This window comes from Scyliorhinus torazame, chromosome 17 (assembly GCF_047496885.1).
Source record: "Scyliorhinus torazame isolate Kashiwa2021f chromosome 17, sScyTor2.1, whole genome shotgun sequence".
NCBI lineage: Eukaryota > Metazoa > Chordata > Chondrichthyes > Carcharhiniformes > Scyliorhinidae > Scyliorhinus > Scyliorhinus torazame.
The window spans coordinates 67,755,521-67,774,170 of NC_092723.1; the positions used below are offsets into that span (position 1 = coordinate 67,755,521).

At 40.7% G+C, this 18,650-nt stretch overlaps 1 protein-coding gene across 2 annotated transcripts in view; it reads right to left on the bottom strand.

Annotated features, from left to right (window-relative positions):
* LOC140393925 (E3 ubiquitin-protein ligase TRIM33-like) overlaps positions 1-18,650 on the bottom strand; it is a 256,428-nt gene that overhangs the window by 13,461 nt on the left and 224,317 nt on the right. For both annotated transcript variants that reach the window (XM_072480565.1, XM_072480564.1), the window contains exons 13-17: positions 16,445-16,520; positions 6,737-6,905; positions 4,695-5,047; positions 3,213-3,336; positions 1,667-1,741 (exon numbers count right to left, since the gene is read on the bottom strand). In XM_072480565.1, coding sequence (XP_072336666.1) covers positions 1,667-1,741; positions 3,213-3,336; positions 4,695-5,047; positions 6,737-6,905; positions 16,445-16,520 — 797 coding nt within the window. The remainder of the gene's footprint in view (positions 1-1,666; positions 1,742-3,212; positions 3,337-4,694; positions 5,048-6,736; positions 6,906-16,444; positions 16,521-18,650) is intronic.

An 18,650-nucleotide genomic window follows, 5' to 3' on the forward strand; every position in this document is an offset into this window, starting at 1 on the left:
TACACAAGTACTAAATTTATTCAGTCTTAGCCTCGTTGATAAATACATTCAAAAAGTAATTCCAGCCAACACTGCCCCAGCTACTTGAATAACAGTTCTAATACACCAGTGGAGCATGATGTACATCTGACACATCAATAATTCATCACATACAGGTTTCATAGTGGAGAAATGTATTAAGGAAAATTATGCGCTAAAGGAATGCAATATTTTTTTTTACGGGGGAGGAGGGGGGTTGAAGGGAAGAGGAATGAATTCACATTTCAAAGGTATTTTTACTGTTCGGACTTTACTACAATCAGTTTCTAAGTATCCTCAGTGTACAAGTATCCTAATAGATCACAAGGTAAACATGGAGAGAAGAACCAACACATGCAGGTAACTTGGTACTGAGGAATCTAAATATGTAATAAGCAAATTGACTGTGTCAAATGCTCTCAGGCTGAGAAGTTATTTTCCTGATCACTTTCTAATGGCCCCTGCTGGAAAGTACATGTAGTTAAGTAGAGCTGGAATCAATTGTAATATCACATCCCCAGTAAACAGTCTGACAAATCTCCGTAAGTAGTTTTGCAGAGGAAGAAAGGCCACTCAGGAGGGAGAGGTGATGGATGCCAGTGCCTATTAGAATGACAGAACAAGATGCCAACTACAGAAGAAGTGAAGACATGAAATTGACATAAAATGTAGTCAATTACAGCAAAACCCCCTTAATTACATCATTGTCATAATATTTCCTATGCATAACTCCCATGGAAATACCTCAGAATCCAGGCTCTGAGGGTGGATTTGCAAGCAGGTGCCAGAACCAAGCATAAACAATAGGATGGATTATGTCAGAATCCAGGCATGTGAGGGTGTATGCTTAAGCAGGTGCCAGAGCTAGACGCAGTGCGGTAGACAATGCAGAAGCATCTCCTTAATGCACCATTGCACCTATCTAGAGTTAAATGATGAAAATAAACCATATTTATATTAGTCCACTACATATTTCAAACCATTGTGTTTAATTGTAGGCATTTAGTAGCCATTAAGTGTGATTTTAATTGTGACCCAATAGACACTAACTTAAAACTATGATTGTTGGGTTTGGAAGTACGTGCTTGTAATCTGTAACTGTGTAAACAAATGTTAATGAAAGTAAATATTGCACAGGATTTTATGGTCCTGATAGTGGATGGTGCTGTCATAGGCGGGACAGTAAAATTTGGAGAGCCATTGAAAGTCAACAGCACTCCAAATTTCCTGCCCTGCCCGCGACAATGCCCAGCTCTAGGGATATCCTTCACCAAATGGCTTTCGAGATCATAAGCAGATCTGACATAAGAGGCTCACACTAACTGCTTTCAATTCATGTGCGCATTGCAATAGCTATGTAAAAAAAAAAATTTAGAATACCCAATTAATGGGAAATTTTTTAGCATTGTCAACCCACCTAACCTGCACATCTTTGTGGTTGAGGGTGAAACCCACGCAAACACAGCGAGAATGTGCAAACTTCACACGGACAGTGACCCATAACCGGGATCAAACCCAGTGGCGTGAGGCTGCAGTGCTAACCACTGCACAACCGTGCTGCCCCCGCAATAGCTCTCTTAATGTCATAGGTATTAAAATACAGAAGCATTTCAGAGATGGGACATGGCTCCAAATTCAGGACACTTACAGAGGAAGGAACAGGTTCTTGGAATGCGATGCTCATTTCATGACAATACAGATATAACAGGAGACGTTCGCACATCTATTAAAAAAAGCAAAAAGAACACTAGTTAATAAAGTTGCAAAACGAGATTGGACTGTATGTCATGCAACAGGTTGAGATACAATTGAGAAACAGTTTGTTCTTGAAATATTCAAGAAATTTGACTTGAATATTGAATATTTAGACTGACAGTCTAAAATCTAAAATTTGAGGGGCAAAAATCAATAAAATCATAAATAAGAACAAATGCCATTTGGCCCCTCGAGCCTTCTCTGCTGCTCAATTTTTAAAAATTTGTTCATGGGACATGGGAGTCACAGGCTATGCCAGCATTTATTGCCCATCCTTAATTGCCCTTGAGGGGGCAGTTAAGAGTCAACCACATTGCTGTGGGTCTGGAGTCATATATAGGCCAGACCAAGGATGCCACATTAATGAAATAGATGGGTTTTTATGATAATCGATAACTGTTTCATGGACATCGACAGATTTTTATTAAATTCAAATTTTACCATCTGCAGTGGCAGGATTTGAACCTGGGACTCCAGAGCAGCACTTTGGGTCTCTGGATTACTTGTCCAGTAACAATACCATTACGCCACTGCCTCCCCAGTTCAGAATGAGAAGCATAGTCACTTAGCCCAGGCTTGAATCCAAACTTGAAATATTAACATTTTTAGCACTTTTAAACATCCTTTTTCCAAACTAATTGGCAGATTATTCCAAACATTTATTAGTAAGTAAATTTATTCTCATAATATCCATTTTAACTTGCTTTCCATTAACTTCAATTATTTTCCTAGCATGTTTTAAAATTATTTTCCATCAAATTTACCTTATTGTACTATTTAGAGTTTGATATATTCCTGTGAGGTTCTCCCCTAATTATTTTCGTTTAGGATAGGAGGAGCTTCAACTGCTCTAACCTGTCCTCATAGCATTTTACACTTAGCCTGGATGCATTTCTCTTTATCCTCAGCAATACCTGTAAACTCATTGTTACATGGCAACCAGTACTAAACACAGCACTTCCAAGTATGTTGGAAGTAATGCTTGTCCTATCCTGCATTGACCAGTCTTCTAATTCCTTTAATTCCCTAATCCATTCTTCTCCACTCCCCCCCCCCCCCCCCCGCCTCCCATGACTTTCCCTATAATTCTATTCAATTCATTATCTACTTATTTTTTCAACCATTATGCACCACCTATAGTTCTCATTAACAACTTATTTGCAACCGCTCCAAATTTTCTGCAGAGCATCGGGAATATCATCCATCTCCGCTACCTTCTCTAATTTGGAGCGACGATGTTGAAAAAAGCTTATATTTGGTTTTCAGTTTAGGATCTGACACCGATCACTAGCAACAGTGTCCAAGTACCAACTCCTGATGCACTCCCTGACCAACACTGACAATATACCCCAAGTACTTTTTTTTGCTTCCCTTTCAATTCTTAGCCAGTCCTATATTTATATAGAGTAAACTTTTCTTCATAAATAAATGACACTCACCCTTTGGTCAACTGGGGCCAGGCTTGGTCCAGTTTTTCCCTTCTTTATATGATGCAGATTGTCACAGTCATACTCGACTTCTGGTTTGGACAGGTCCCGACAAAATGTGCAGATCCACTCCCCACTTAAGTAGGAACAAAAAAAGGTGGTCAAAATAGTGTTTAATCATCAAATATTCTGGGCAAATTGGAAATATGCACTTCAATAGTTGTAATAGCGATCACTGTAATATCTTCCACTGTCACTTATCCACATCCAATTTTTAGCTCAAATAGTTCTGGTTTTGTTTTTTCTGACAGTTCGCTGCACGTTTTTAATTTCTCTATTTTTATCTTCCTCGTTTTTTTCTTCAGATTTCTCATTTTGCTTCACTTCCCACTTTTGGTTCACATTTTTACTTCCTTTTCTTTCCACTTCCTTTGCTTTTGCTATTACTTCTCCAACTGCCTTTATTAGGAACGTGGAATGTAAGTGCACATCACACCCGTGTCCATAGAATGGTTTAATTTCCTTATAATGTCGATAAACCGATGTTGAGTGCATGGTGGTCTGTTTCTGTACTGATTTTATATATTAGTAGAGTTAATATAAAACATAGATCAACTGATTAGGACCAAGGTTGCCTTGAATGTTGTTTCAAGTAAACAGGATACATTTGTTTTTAAAACAAGTTTTACAGAATTTGAAAAGTGCATGCTTTCCTGTATTATGATACATTACATGGTATTTCCAGATACAGGCATTGAAGTTGTATGTCAATGCATTGAGGGCTGACATGGTTTTTCCTTGGTTGAGTAGGCTTGAATCAGACTCACTGAGGGAGCATAAGCTGAAGTATGCTTCCTCAGGGTACTGGTATTTCATTAGTGCTCCTGTTTAAGGAGAAACGGAAATCTCATTCAATAAACCTTCTGATACATTTTATGACACAGGCCACTGATATTTCTTTTAAAATAAATTTAGTGTACCCAATTAATTTTTTTCCAATTAAGGGGCAATTTAGCGTGGTCAATCCACCTACCTTGCACATCTTTAGGTTGTGGGGGCGAAACCCACGTAAGCACGGGGAAAATGTGCAAACTCCACACGGACAGTGACCCAGAGCCGGGATCGAACCTGGGACCTCGGCGCCGTGAGGCAGCAGGGCTAACCCACTGTGCCACCGTGCTGCCCTCACAGGCCACTGACATGACATTCAGTTATCTGCATCCAACACCAAATTTATTTGGGAGCTTTACATTCAGCATGAAGCACTGAAATGTATTACAGACCCATGCATCATGCAATTAAATTTAGAATAACATACAACTGAGTAAAATCCATTGCACATGCGATAGCTTAATTTTGAACAAGTTCAAATATTAAAAGGTATTATTACAGTTACTTCCACATGATAACTCATTGCTACTTACTGTTCCTTTCAGCAAAAATGAATCCGAAACTTGCTACTACTATCTAATGTTAAGGATAAGGTAGACTTACCTGGGAAAGTTGAGAAGTGTAGGTACATGACATGCTAGGTGGAAAACCTTTGGACACTTATCGCAACATAGTAAATCTCCTCCATTCTGACATACAGCACACCAGTCCTCATTGGGGTCTTCATCCTTGTTATTGCTGTTGTCCCCTCCTACTCGTGGCGAGCGATGCGCAAAATTACGGATTGGGGACTTTCCATTTATGATATTCAACAATTGCCTGCAACTTCCTATCTTATCGGAAACTTCCATCTTCACGTGGTTTTCAACTTGCCGAAGACCCTCTATATCGGTCTCGCTCTCAGAGTGCAGGTTGTTGGAAAGAGGTGGCGTCAAGCTGCTTTCAGGACTGCTCATCTAAATTTGGAGGAGGTTAGCATGTGGATTATTCAGGAATAAATGTTTTCAACAAACATTATGAAATTTAATTTCTCTTGCATCTCAATGTCCAAGTTACTGTCTCAGCAGCCCACACACTATTCTTTGCCCCACACACTATTCTTTGTCCAAGCACCAAGGAAATAAAATTGCTCCTAGGCCCGTGCTTCGATCACCTCAAAATGTCCAGTGAGAAGACGGAGCCTGCCTCAGGTGACTATTGTGCTTCCCCATTCTCCTTACAGGGAAGCACCTGGTCTGTTTTCGACTTAATGCCAGAAAAGTACCCACATGGAAATACTCTGGTGCAAAAATTGCACTTTAGATTTTTAGAAGTCCTGCAAGGTCTCTTTGGTATCATGGAAAAAGATGAAATATCATAGTTGCTTTCAAAAGTGCAGGCTTTGTTAGTGTACCGTATACAGTTCTTATTCCTATTATTAAAATGCATTCTCTTTAGAAATTGAAATATACTGTGCGAACGTCCCAATTTTACCCTGAATTTCTAAATTCTGATAACCGCGTTTAATTTATTTTATGACAGAAAAAGGCTGATTGGGCCAGAACTAGCACTGTAAAAACAGTTAGTCATCAATGCGTAAAGCTCAAAGTTACACTTCAGTTAGCTCCACTTTGAACTCATCACGGTTTCTGTGGGAATTTCTTTCTTTTGTGCGCAAAAAGGAGCCTGATAAAATATTCATTTTTGTATTTCGAAAACTGAATTCTCTTTGTAGAAGGTTCTCAATGTGAAAAGCAATCTGAATGAAATCAATCCTGAAAGTACAGTCCTGTGTACTATACAGAACATTAGCCAAGGAGTATGTTACAGGGGTGTAATTCATTCAGTGCAGTTCAGATTAAATTTCAAATGATGGAAAGAACGCCTGAGCAGCTTGCATATATCGTTTGAACCTTCCTAATTGCATCAGTCTTATAATATACTCCTCCTTTAGATTCCTCCTCACTGTACCATTCAGCTGCATTTTCAAGAACAGTCAATTTACTGGTTTGTGTGTACTGCCAATTTGCAACCAAATCGCATCAGGAAGGAGAGTAATGCAATGTTTGTGACAAGAGGAGTTCCAATTATTTACTATAGATATATGCAGCATATATCTGTTATATATACCCTTGCGCAGTATAAATGAGGCAATAAGTGGGGACCGAATTGGAGAAGGTGTCCAAATAATTGAGGTAGATTCAAATTAATCAATACCTCCATTACACTTGAAGCCTAAAGCGCCAATTTACTGTGACACTGTCACAGAGCTCTTCAACCCTATACTTTATTCAGTTGACTTCGGAGTAACATAATCCTTTGTATTAGTCACCAGCTAAAACTGCAATGAAATATATAGTACTACCTATCTGAAAGTACCAAGGATGTGCAGTCTTATCGATTGGAGCAACATCAGTGGTTTTACAAATCGACTTTCCTTTTAGAAGGTATGGTATAAAATTTTAAACATTCTAGAGCTGAAACTTCCTGCACTAACCTGATGGTTAAAAACATTGTTGACAAAGGATTTGAATGCATTAATTAAGCTGTATTAAAAAACACATCTTTTAAGTCGTAGCTCAAATTAACATCTCATTCAAGCAAAGGACACGCACTGAAAAATGCACCAGATTCATTTGATTAAACTCGAAGTACTTCAAGTTTACCATGCAAGCACTTCTCCGGCCATCTTCAAAATGCTCATGCTTTACAGAAGCACCAGAGAAACTGCACACGTCATCCTCTGTGCCTGGCTCTTGCTTCACTTTGATTTGATCTGGTCGGAAGATGGAGATCCCCCTCTCTATACCTTGAGCTTTACCAGAGGAGCTACAACTGTAAAGAAACACTTATAATCAATATGCTCAGGCTCATTTTAAATCACACACAAATGCAAATTCAGATTTATGAGATTTCACACTCATACACGAAATGCACAGCAATGATATTTGGCTGTGCTGAGCTCTTGAACTGTATTTAAACTGACTTGCATGGAACTCAAATCAGGATAGTTCAAATCCAATTTCCCGTCTTGATCAGATCCAAATTAGAATGCCAGGAAGTAATAACTAACCTTAACCCTGCTTAAAATGAGTTTGGTCACTCTCCATCAAACAACATAAAAACACAACAAAATACCATTCTGTATGCCCCACCCTCAAAAAAAAATCAGCATCATGGGAAATCAGCAATCTCAGAAGTCAATAGTTGACCAATGTGGCAATTAGACAACAGGGGAAGCTTTGCGAGATTAGGTTGAGGCGCAAAATTGAGACAGTGTAGTGGCAGCTTTACTCTGCACTTAAATGTTTAAAATGTGACCTAGGAGTAGTCTATGAACACATTGGATACACAAAATGGAAATAGTTCATTCCCCAGCTTAATATTTCTCCCTGAAGCACAAAACTCAAAATAATTACCACTAATTTGCTATGCAAAAGCATAGAATTTTTCAACTCATTCGACCTTTCCAAAATAAATGTTTGTTTGCATTAGGATTATAATTCACATTATACTATCCTAGATCAGACCTACTTCTCATGTTCACTCCCAACTCAAGATCAATGTAGCCAAATCTGAATGGGTCTGAGGACATGGTCCAAGTCAAAAGGGACAAATCTATGTTCGTCATCCTCCAGAAGCTTTTTTATCAAGTTCCAGCAGATTGTAACGTCCTGGATATTGTGGAGGTCCTCTGCTCAGTAATGTATCTCTTCACCAAGGTGTACATTTTCGGTCCCACCGGCCACATCGTGAGCGGGACAGAAAGTTGGATGGACTACTTAAAGGTCATCAAAGTATCATAGAATTTACAGTGCAGAAGGAGGCCATTTGGCACATCGAGTTTGCACCAGCCCTTGGAAAGTGAACCCCACTTAAGCCCATGCCTCCACCCCAACACGTAACCCTGTAACTCCATGTAACCTTTTGGACACTAGGGGGCAATTTAGTATGGCCAATCCACCTAACCTGCACATCTTTGGTCTGTGGGAGGAAACCCACGCACAAATGGGGAGGAAGTGCAAACTCCAGACAGGCAATCACCCGAGGCCGGAATTGAACCCGGGACCCTGGAGCTGTGAGACACCAGGGCTAACTATTGTGCCACCGTGCCGCCCGGTTAATTGACTTCGGGCGAGAAGTTCTGGTCTTGGTGTCGACACCCCAAGAGTGTATCGGAGGTGTGGTTCATGAATCCATGGTACAGAAGGCAAGTACTAAATTATATAGAGGTTTGTTAAAGAAACAAACATGCAAGTCACATTGTTGAAAGCATCAATTGCGACATTATCAGTTCATGAGGAAAAGATTATTAGAAGATTTCTGGACCACTGGTATCGCTTCTGGGGCAGATGGGACCTGTACAATAAGTACGGGTTGTATCTAAACTGAAGGGGCACCAATATCCTGGCTGGGAGGTTTGCTAGAGTCACTCGGGACGATTTAAATTATTATGGCGGGGGGTGGGAACGAAAGTGTTAGCTTAGAAGGTGTCATAACTAATGGGGAAATAGCGAACAAAAATAAAACAACAACATCACCCTTAGGCACAGCAAAATAGGTGACAAGTGTGAGAAGGGAGGTGATCAATGCAGGACTGAGGGTGCTGTACTTAAATGCGCGCAGTATACGGAACAAGGTAAATGAGCCCGTTGCGCACATTGAAATTGGCCGGTACGATGTTGTGGACATCACAGAGACGTGGCTGCAAGGGGATCAGGGCTGGGATCTAAATATACAAGGATATGTGTCTTATCGAAAGGACAGGCAGATGGGCAAAGGGGACAGGGTTGCATTGCTAGTAAGGAGTGAAGTTAAATCGATGGCAAGGAGCGATATAGGATCAGAAGGCATAGAATCTCTGTGGGTAGAGCTGAGGAATCGCAGAGGTAAAAAGACCCTGATGGAAGTTATGTACAGGCCCCCGAGCGGTTGGCAGGATGTGGGGCAAAAAATAAATCAGGGAATAGAAAAGGCATGTAAAAAAAAGGCAATTATTTACAATAATCATGGAGGACTTCAAAATGCAGGTGGACGGAGAAAATCAGGTTGGTAATGGATCCCAGTAAAGGAATTGGTGGAATGTCGGAGAGATGCTTTTTTTGGAGCAGTTTGTGAAAGAGCTTAGGGAACAGACAATTCTGGATTTGGTGATGTGTAATGAGGCAGACTTGATTAGGGAACTTTAGGAACCCTTAGGGCGCAGTGACCACAATATGATAAAAAGAATTTACCCTGCAGTTTGTGACGGAGAAGCTGGAATCAGACGTAACGGTATTACAATTGTATAAGGGTAACTACAAAGACATGAGGGAGGAGTTTGCCAGAGTTGACTGGAAAACGAGCCCAGCAGGGAAGACAGTGGAACAGCAATGGCAGGAGTTTTGGGGGGTTATTTGGGAGGCACAACAGAGATTCATCCCAAGGAGAAGGAAACATGATAAGGGGAGGACAAGGCATCCATGGCTGACAAGGAAAGTCAAGGACAGCATAAAAGCAAAAGAAAAAGCATACAGTGGTGAGGATTAATGGGAAGCCAGAGGATTGGGAAACCTTTAAAAGCGAGCAGAGGACAACCAAAAAAGCAATAAGGGGGAAGGGGGGGGGAGAGAAATATGAGTGCAAAGTAGCTAGTAATATAAAAGAAGATAGGGAGAGTTTTTATTTTCAATATATAAAAGGTAAGAGGCAAAAATAGACATTGGACCACTGAAAAATGTGGCTAGAGAAGTAACAATAGGAAACAAAGAAATGGCAGAAGAACTGAATAGTTACTTTGCATCAGTCTTCACGGTGGAAGACACCAATGGGATGCCAGAGCTCCAGGAGAATGGGGGCAGAGGTGAGTGTAGTGGCCATCACTAAGGGGAAGGTTCTGGGGAAACTGAAAGATCTGTAGGTGGATAAATCACCTGACCGGACGGACTACACCCCAGGGTTCTAAAAGAGATAGCGGAGGAGATTGCGGAGGCATTGGTGGTGATCCTTCAGGAATCACTGGAGGCAGGAAGGGTCCCAAAGGACTAGAAAGTGGCCAATGTAACACCACTGTTTAAGAAGGGGGGGAGGCAGAAGATGGGAAATTTTGGCCAGTTAGCCTGACTTGGGTCATTGGTAAGATTTAGAAGTCCATTATTAAAGATGAGATCGCGGAGTTCTTGGAATAAAATAGGATGGAGCCAGCACGGCTTCGTCAAGGGGAGGTCGTGTCTAACAAATCTGTTACAATTCTTTGAAGAGGTAACAAGGATGTTAGACAAAGGAGAACCAGTAGATGTGATTTAGTTTGATTTCCAGAGGGCCTTTGACAAGTTGCCGCATAGGAGACTGTTAAATAAGTTAAGAGCCCATGATTTTACGGGTAAGGTCCTGGCATGGATAGAGGATTGGAAAGGGTCCATAGGACGTTCAAACAATTATCCCTGGAATGAAGAGCTTGTTATATGAGGAAGGTTTGAGGACTCTGGGTCTGTACTCGTTGGAGTTTAGCAGGATGAGGCGGAGGGGATCTTATTGAAACCTACAGGATACTGCGAGGCCTGGATAGAGTGGACGTGGAGAGGATGTTTCCACTTGTAGGAAAAAATAGAACCAGAGGACACAATCTCAGACTAAAGGGATGAACCTTTAAAACAGAGATGAGGAGGAATTTCTTCAGCCGGAGGGTGATGAATCTGTGGAACTGTTTGCCGCAGAAGGCTGTGGAGGCCAAATCACTGAGTGTCTTTAAGACAGAGATAGATAGGTTCTTGATTAATAAGGGGGTCAGAGGTTATGGGGAGAAGGCAGGAGAATGGGGATGAGAAAAATATCAGTCATGATTAAATGGCGGAGCAGATTCGATGGGTCAGGTGGCCTAATTCTACTCCTATGTCCTATGGTCTAAAAATCTAATTTCTGTGTAGAATCTCAACTTTAAATCTAAATATTGTTACAATAAAGGGAGGATCATGCTCACCTCACTCTGAAAGCAGACAGTCGCTCAAGTGAATAGAAATAATAGTTCCCATTATTTATATATCCTTTCCTGGTAGATCTAACTTAATTAGCTGTGAGTGTTCTTATTGATCAAATTAGTCATGATTTAGCTGCCTGCTGTTTCAACACATGTCTTTTAAAAGATTATCAAGCACCTGTCTCGGGTAGTCAGCCTTTATTTATGTGGTTAGCACCTTTTTCTTAGAGATGAGCCCTTTGATCCCCAGAGCCAGCTGCCTTCATAGTAATTTGATGCTGAGAATCCACAAAAACCAACAGCAATTTTGTCTGCTACCTAGCTCAGACTGGTTTGCTCTAGAAGGAAATAGCATTATTTGATAGTAACTGAATAAGTTCACATTACCATCCCAACAAAAATGTTATCCCTCTTCATACCTTCCCAGTTGTGATCAAGAAAACAAAAACATTTGTATTGCACCTTAACAAACATTAGCACTTCAAACGTAATGATTATGTGCAGTGACAATTGTGCCAAGAAACAGGGCACTTTTTGCAAAAATCAGATTCCATCATGCACCCTATCATGCAAATTCCCTTGTAAAGCAAATCTATTCTTATTTTAACATAATCACCATTCATTCAAAGCCAATTCATTATCCTGGAATTCCCTATCTAATACCATTGTGGGAGCACTGTCAGAAAGACTACAGTAATACAAACATCGCATTGTCACCTTCCCATTGCAACTCGGGATGGATCTTAAATGCTGTTGCACACATCCATAGATCAAATAAATTCGTAAAATGGTTGGTTGCTGTGTTTGCCATATATAAGTGACTAAACTTCAAAAAGCACTTAACTTGTAAACTGCTTTGGGGCAGCCTGGTGACTCCAGCTTCACGCAGATAGAATTTAATTTTATTTGAAATAGCAGAAACGAGCCAAGAGGACAGGCATTTCCAGATAGAGCCAATCATGTTGCATTTTTACAACTAAGACCCCATTTATGAAAGTAGGCATTTCAAAGGCAAGGATCAACTTTAGTGGAAATCTACAAAGCGGCTTAAAAGTAGAATTGGCAGATTAAATGGTGTTTTAATAACTACCAATTTTATTAAAATATAGACTGAATTTTGAAGTCCCCAGAATTTTGCCATTTTTTAGTTCTAGTCCAGATTGAAAAAGAGGAAGAGATAGAGTTGAAACTACCTAGGGGCTGCAAGCAATCTCTCCCTCAAAAGCCCCGAAGCCTGGGAAAATTCAATTACGGAAGAACCAATGGGAGAAAAGTCACCCCCGAATATTCTCATCTCCATCTTTCATGAGAAATCCCTTATTTTTCAAACAGTGACGCCTATTTCTAGATTTTCCCACAAGAGGAAACATCTTTTCCACATCCACCCTGTCAAGACCCTTCAGGATCTCATGTTTCAATGAAGTTGCTTCTTACTCTCCTCAACTCCAGTGGATACATGACTAACCTGTCCAACCTTTCCTCATAGGGCAATCTGCCCATTCTTGGTATGGGTTTAGTAAACTTTCTCGGAATAGCTTTGAACGCATTTACATATTTTCTTAAATAAGGAGACCAATGCTGTGCACAGTACTCCAGTGCCCTGTACAATTGAAGTGCAAGTCACCCTATTTTTGTAATCAATTCCCCTCGCAATAAGTAACATTTGCTTTCCTATATTTGCTATACCTGCATACTAGCCTTTTATGACTCATGCACTAGGACACCTGGATACCCCTGCATCTCAGTCCTCTGCAATCTCTCATCATTTAGATAAGCTCCTTCTTTATTCTTCCTGCCAAAATGGAAAATTTCACATTTGCCCACAATGTACTCCATTTTCCAGATCTTTGCCCACTCAACATATCAATGTCCCTTTGTAGCCTCCTTATGTTCTCTTCACAATTTACTTTCCTACTTATCTTGGTGTCATCCAATTTAGCAACCATGTCTTCAGTCAGGTTATTTATATAAATTGCAAACGTTTGAAGCCCCAGTGCCTGATCCCTGCAGCATACCATCGGTCATCCTGCCAACCAGTAAAAGACACCTTTACGCCAACTCAGTTTCTTGTTTTCTAGCCAATTTTCTATCATACCAATATGTTATCCCCTACACCATGAGATAGATGAGAGTTAGGCTGAATTTTTATGTCTCACCTGCAGTCAGGCCACCCCGACCACATGTTGGTTAGTGTGGTTTGCCGAGATGTCATTCATTGTGAGGGCGGGAATGTCTCTGCTGTAGTTGCGTGTCAGATGGCGGTCCCTCCACATCCCTCCTTGGCTGCTGCAGCCACACATCATTAATCCTTTTTGTTCCCCTCTGCCTAACATCCTCTCTCCCCATCCATTTTTATTTTATAAAGAGTAAAGAACATTGGCAACGTTACCTTCACCTTAGCTTAATGCCAATCGGATATTTTTCTCCCTCACTTAATTTTCCAGGAGGTGGTATATTTTGCAGAAAATTATCAAATATCCATAATTAACTAAGAGTTTATCTTATGGGTGTGATGTTCCATTAATGTCCATCACATACACTATTCCCCAAACCCCTTGACTGACTAAGTGGAGCTTGGACTCCATTTTTATCTAATTTAAAAATCATATTCTATAAACAAAAATATACATTAAAAGGTTTTGCTCATTGTTTCTCAGTTTTGTTATAAAGTCCAATAAATATGGGATGATACCTGACAGGGTAATGCCAAAACAAAGTGTGAAGACAAAATTGGATTATGTCCTAAGTTTTTTATGCATTGACTAACTTTGTAAAATTGCAAGGAAAAAGTTCATTTTGGAAATGAAGTACAGGAGATTTCTAATAAATTGAAATATCTCATTTATAAATTGACAATTTAATATCATACACTCTATTTGTGCTACCGTATCTATCTGAAGAACAAAACAGTCAACACAAATGCAAAAAGCTAATGTTACAATGTGACGGCATTACATAATAAAGGAGTTAGTGAGAATAAAAAGGAGCTCCTGAAAACCAAAATACAGCCCGAGAGAAAATCCCAATTTGGACCCCTGGAAACAGAAAAGGGAACTCAAGGCTTTGAAGCTATGCTGCTCAAAAATTGGGAATATTGGCCAGAACCAGGAAAATTGTATTATGCACTACTATTTTTGAACTAGAACATAGAACATAGAACAATACAGCGCAGGACAGGCCCTTCGGCCCACGATGTTGCACCGAAACAAAAGCCATCTAACCTACACTATGCCATTATCATCCATATGTTTATCCAATAAACTTTTAAATGCCCTCAATGTTGGCGAGTTCACTACTGTAGCAGGTAGGGCATTCCACGGCCTCACTACTCTTTGCGTAAAGAACCTACCTCTGACCTCTGTCCTATATCTATTACCCCTCAGTTTAAAGTTATGTCCCCTCGTGCCAGCCATATCCATCCGCGGGAGAAGGCTCTCACTGTCCACCCTATCCAACCCCCTGATCATTTTGTATGCCTCTATTAAGTCTCCTCTTAACCTTCTTCTCTCCAACGAAAACAACCTCAAGTCCATCAGCCTTTCCTCATAAGATTTTCCCTCCATACCAGGCAACATCCTGGTAAGTCTCCTCTGCACCCGCTCCAAAGCCTCCACGTCCTTCCTATAATGCGGTGACCAGAACTGTACGCAATACTCCAAATGCGGCCGTACCAGAGTTCTGTACAGCTGCAACATGACCTCCCGACTCCGGAACTCAATCCCTCTACCAATAAAGGCCAACACTCCATAGGCCTTCTTCACAACCCTATCAACCTGGGTGGCAACTTTCAGGGATCTATGTACATGGACACCTAGATCCCTCTGCTCATCCACACTTTCAAGAACTTTACCATTAGCCAAATATTCCGCATTCCTGTTATTCCTTCCAAAGTGAATCACCTCACACTTCTCTACATTAAACTCCATTTGCCACCTCGCAGCCCAGCTCTGCAGCTTATCTATATCCCTCTGTAACCTGCTACATCCTTCCACACTATCGACAACACCACCGACTTTAGTATCGTCTGCAAATTTACTCACCCACCCTTCCTCTAGGTCATTGATAAAAATGACAAACAGCAACGGCCCCAGAACAGATCCTTGTGGTACTCCACTTGTGACTGTACTCCATTCTGATCATTTCCCATCAACCACCACCCTCTGTCTTCTTTCAGCTAGCCAATTTCTGATCCACATCTCTAAATCACCCTCAATCCCCAGCCTCCGTATTTTTTGCAATAGCCTACCGTGGGGAACCTTATCAAACGCTTTGCTGAAATCCATATACACCACATCAACTGCTCTACCCTCGTCTACCTGTTCAGTCACCTTCTCAAAGAACTCAATAAGGTTTGTGAGGCATGACCTACCCTTCACAAAGCCATGCTGACTATCCCTGATCATATTATTCCTATCTAGATGATTATAAATCTTGTCTCTTATAATCCCCTCCAAGACTTTACCCACTACAGACGTGAGGCTCACCGGTCTATAGTTGCCGGGGTTGTCTCTGCTCCCCTTTTTGAACAAAGGGACCACATTTGCTGTCCTCCAGTCCTCTGGCACTATTCCTGTAGCCAATGATGACATAAAAATCAAAGCCAAAGGTCCAGCAATCTCTTCCCTGGCCTCCCAGAGAATCCTAGGATAAATCCCATCAGGTCCCGGGGACTTATCTATTTTCAGCCTGTCCAGAATTGCCAACACCTCTTCCCTACGTACCTCAATGCCATCTATTCTATTAGCCTGGGGCTCAGCATTCTCCTCCACAACATTATCTTTTTCCTGAATGAATACTGACGAAAAATATTCATTTAGTATCTCGCCTATCTCTTCAGACTCCACACACAATTTCCCATCCCTGTCCTTGACTGGTCCTACTCTTGCCCTAGTCATTCCTTTATTCCTGACATACCTATAGAAAGCTTTTGGGTTTTCCTTGATCCTTCCTGCCAAATACTTCTCATGTCCCCTCCTTGCTCGTCTTAGCTCTCTCTTTTTATCCTGCTGTTATACCATAGATACAAATGTGCATACAGCGCAACCGGTTGCACATTACTATTTGTCGTACATAGATCAACAATAAAAGAACCACAGAGTTCTACTCCTGGGTTGTTAATTTTGGAGCAGAGGGCCTCAGCATTTACTTCCGCATAACACAAAAATAAACTTGAAAAAAGTCTCCCACGAGACCCAATGCACTTCTGGAAACTTTTCACATGTTGTTTGCAGAGGCCTCGAGCTTAAAATTTGTGCTAATCCCAACCAATGCATGACAAAATGATAAAATGATCCAACTACAAAGGTACATTGAAGTTAACTTGTCGACACACCATCATAACTATTTTACTGCAGATTTGAAAAAAGGCAGCATAACTCTTGCTTAAATAAGCTTTGACAAGTTTTAAACCTTTACTTACCTGCCTCTGCTACCAGTACTGGAGGTACTTGAGGGTCTGACTGGAGTGTGGGAGTTAGCCATTGCTAAGGCTGCAACTGAAAAAAACATATGATTAATGTTGTTGCCTAGGTTGCCTATATTAAATGACAAACTACAATTTGCTGTATGCTCATCAGTGGAAAATCAGGGAGTTATACCACCATCACCTTACATCTCATGGCCACCGAGGGTTTTAAGAATGCTTCAGTGTTTTGAGCCTAATTGAATGACAAAGTGGTAATTAAATTGTGGTTTTGGTGTATCAAGTTAGCCAAATATGAACTTCAACTCCCTGAATCCTTCCATCTTAGTTATGCCATTGTGAACAAGCTTTAGACAAACTATAAGGAGCATGTCTTGATTCATAACTCAATCCCTGCAGGTTCAAGAAATGGCAGTAAAATTCTCTAGAATTCTTAAATTTTTATAAAAGTGCATTTAAAAATCACATATGTTACCATAGATGGGTAGAAATGTTAAAGCAACAGTGTCATTAATTTGAAACTAAGCCAAATATCATAATCTTGTCCTTGAACAAGATTAAATCTCAATACCCATAACCCAGTAACTGGTGCAGTCTACTTCACTTTCCAAACAAGTAGTTACCTTAACCCTAGAGAATAAAAGGCTGTGATTTTTCTTTGGCCCACCATATGCCGCCCACAATAGTTGACGCTTTAAACATCCACAATACAAGCTGTGCTTTTAGACATACAAAGTGCTGGGTGGAATCAAAACATTTAATGGAGTATGAATTTTGGTTGAGGTTGAGCCAAATGCCAAGGACAGAGGCATTTCCCACACAGTAATTTTAAATTCCCAGCAGTAACAGTTTTGAAACAAGTGCTCGTTTATACATCTCATCAACTTCACATGACTGGATGAATTCACTGCTCTGTAACTAGCCCAAAGAGTGGATGAACTCAAGGGTTTGACTGGAGGGGGGTTCAAAGTCTGGAGTTGGGCTTTAGGGAGAGTCTTGATGGTGGATAAATTCCATTGGGAAGTCTGTACAATAGTTACCCAGAAATTAGAAGTGGCTTTAAACGTTCTAACTTTTTCTGGGTAATCATTGATGAAATACAGTCGGAATCACCTGAAGTTTGAGATTTAAATCGCATTTTCAGATGGCTCAGAGTTCAGGGCAATTGCCCATTGGAAGTTTGTATTCCCTCTGCCATGCAAACCTTACCTGGGAACCTTTTTTTTTGGGGGGTGCCGAGAGTTTCAGTAGTTGTGTTCTCATGCAGGATGCCAGTTATCTATTGAATGTTCTAATCCGTTCCCAGCCTTGATACTGCTTTTACTTGCACAAGAGTTAATTGTTGTGAGAGGACTTGGAAGGGAAGGAATGGGGTTACTTTGTCTAATTAGGAATCTGGCACACGCTGGGCACTTAACAGTGTAACTGACTCCTGTAGCACAAGAAAAATACATCATCAGCAGAACCAGTTCTGATGGACAGCTCTTAAAAGACAGATATCCAAATGTTATAAATAGATATTGAAAAACCACCACCACGAGAATTTTGCATGAATTCCTTCTATAAAGGTTTCTGGCAATGAGGGAGCTAGATACCTCAATCTGCTTTGAGTACAGTAAAATTTTCAAGCAAATGAAGAAAAATTACAACTATGTAATTTTGAACTCCAATAAAAATTAAACATTACTCTCAGAAAATTTACTAATTTCTTAAAAACGGAATCCCTTTTAATTACACTGTGTGGTGGGGTAGCAGAAGAAGTGCGAAATTCCACCTTTAAAAAATGAACACCCTTTTCGACAAACAAGCCGAAGCCACCGAGAGGAATCTCCTCCTATAAACATACAAAATGATCAGGGGGTTGGATAGGGTGGACAGTGAGAGCCTTCTCCCGCGGATGGAAATGGCTGGCACGAGGGGACATAACTTTAAACTGAGGGGTAATAGATATAGGACAGAGGTCAGAGGTAGGTTCTTTACGCAAAGAGTAGCGAGGCCGTGGAATGCCCTACTTGCTACAGTAGTGAACTCACCAACATTGAGGGCATTTAAAAGTTTATTGGATAAACATATGGATGATAATGGCATAGTGTAGGTTAGATGGCTTTTGTTTCGGTGCAACATCGTGGGCCGAAGGGCCTGTACTGCGCTGTATTGTTCTATGTATAAACACATCAGCAGTGTGCTTGATTTTATTTCACAG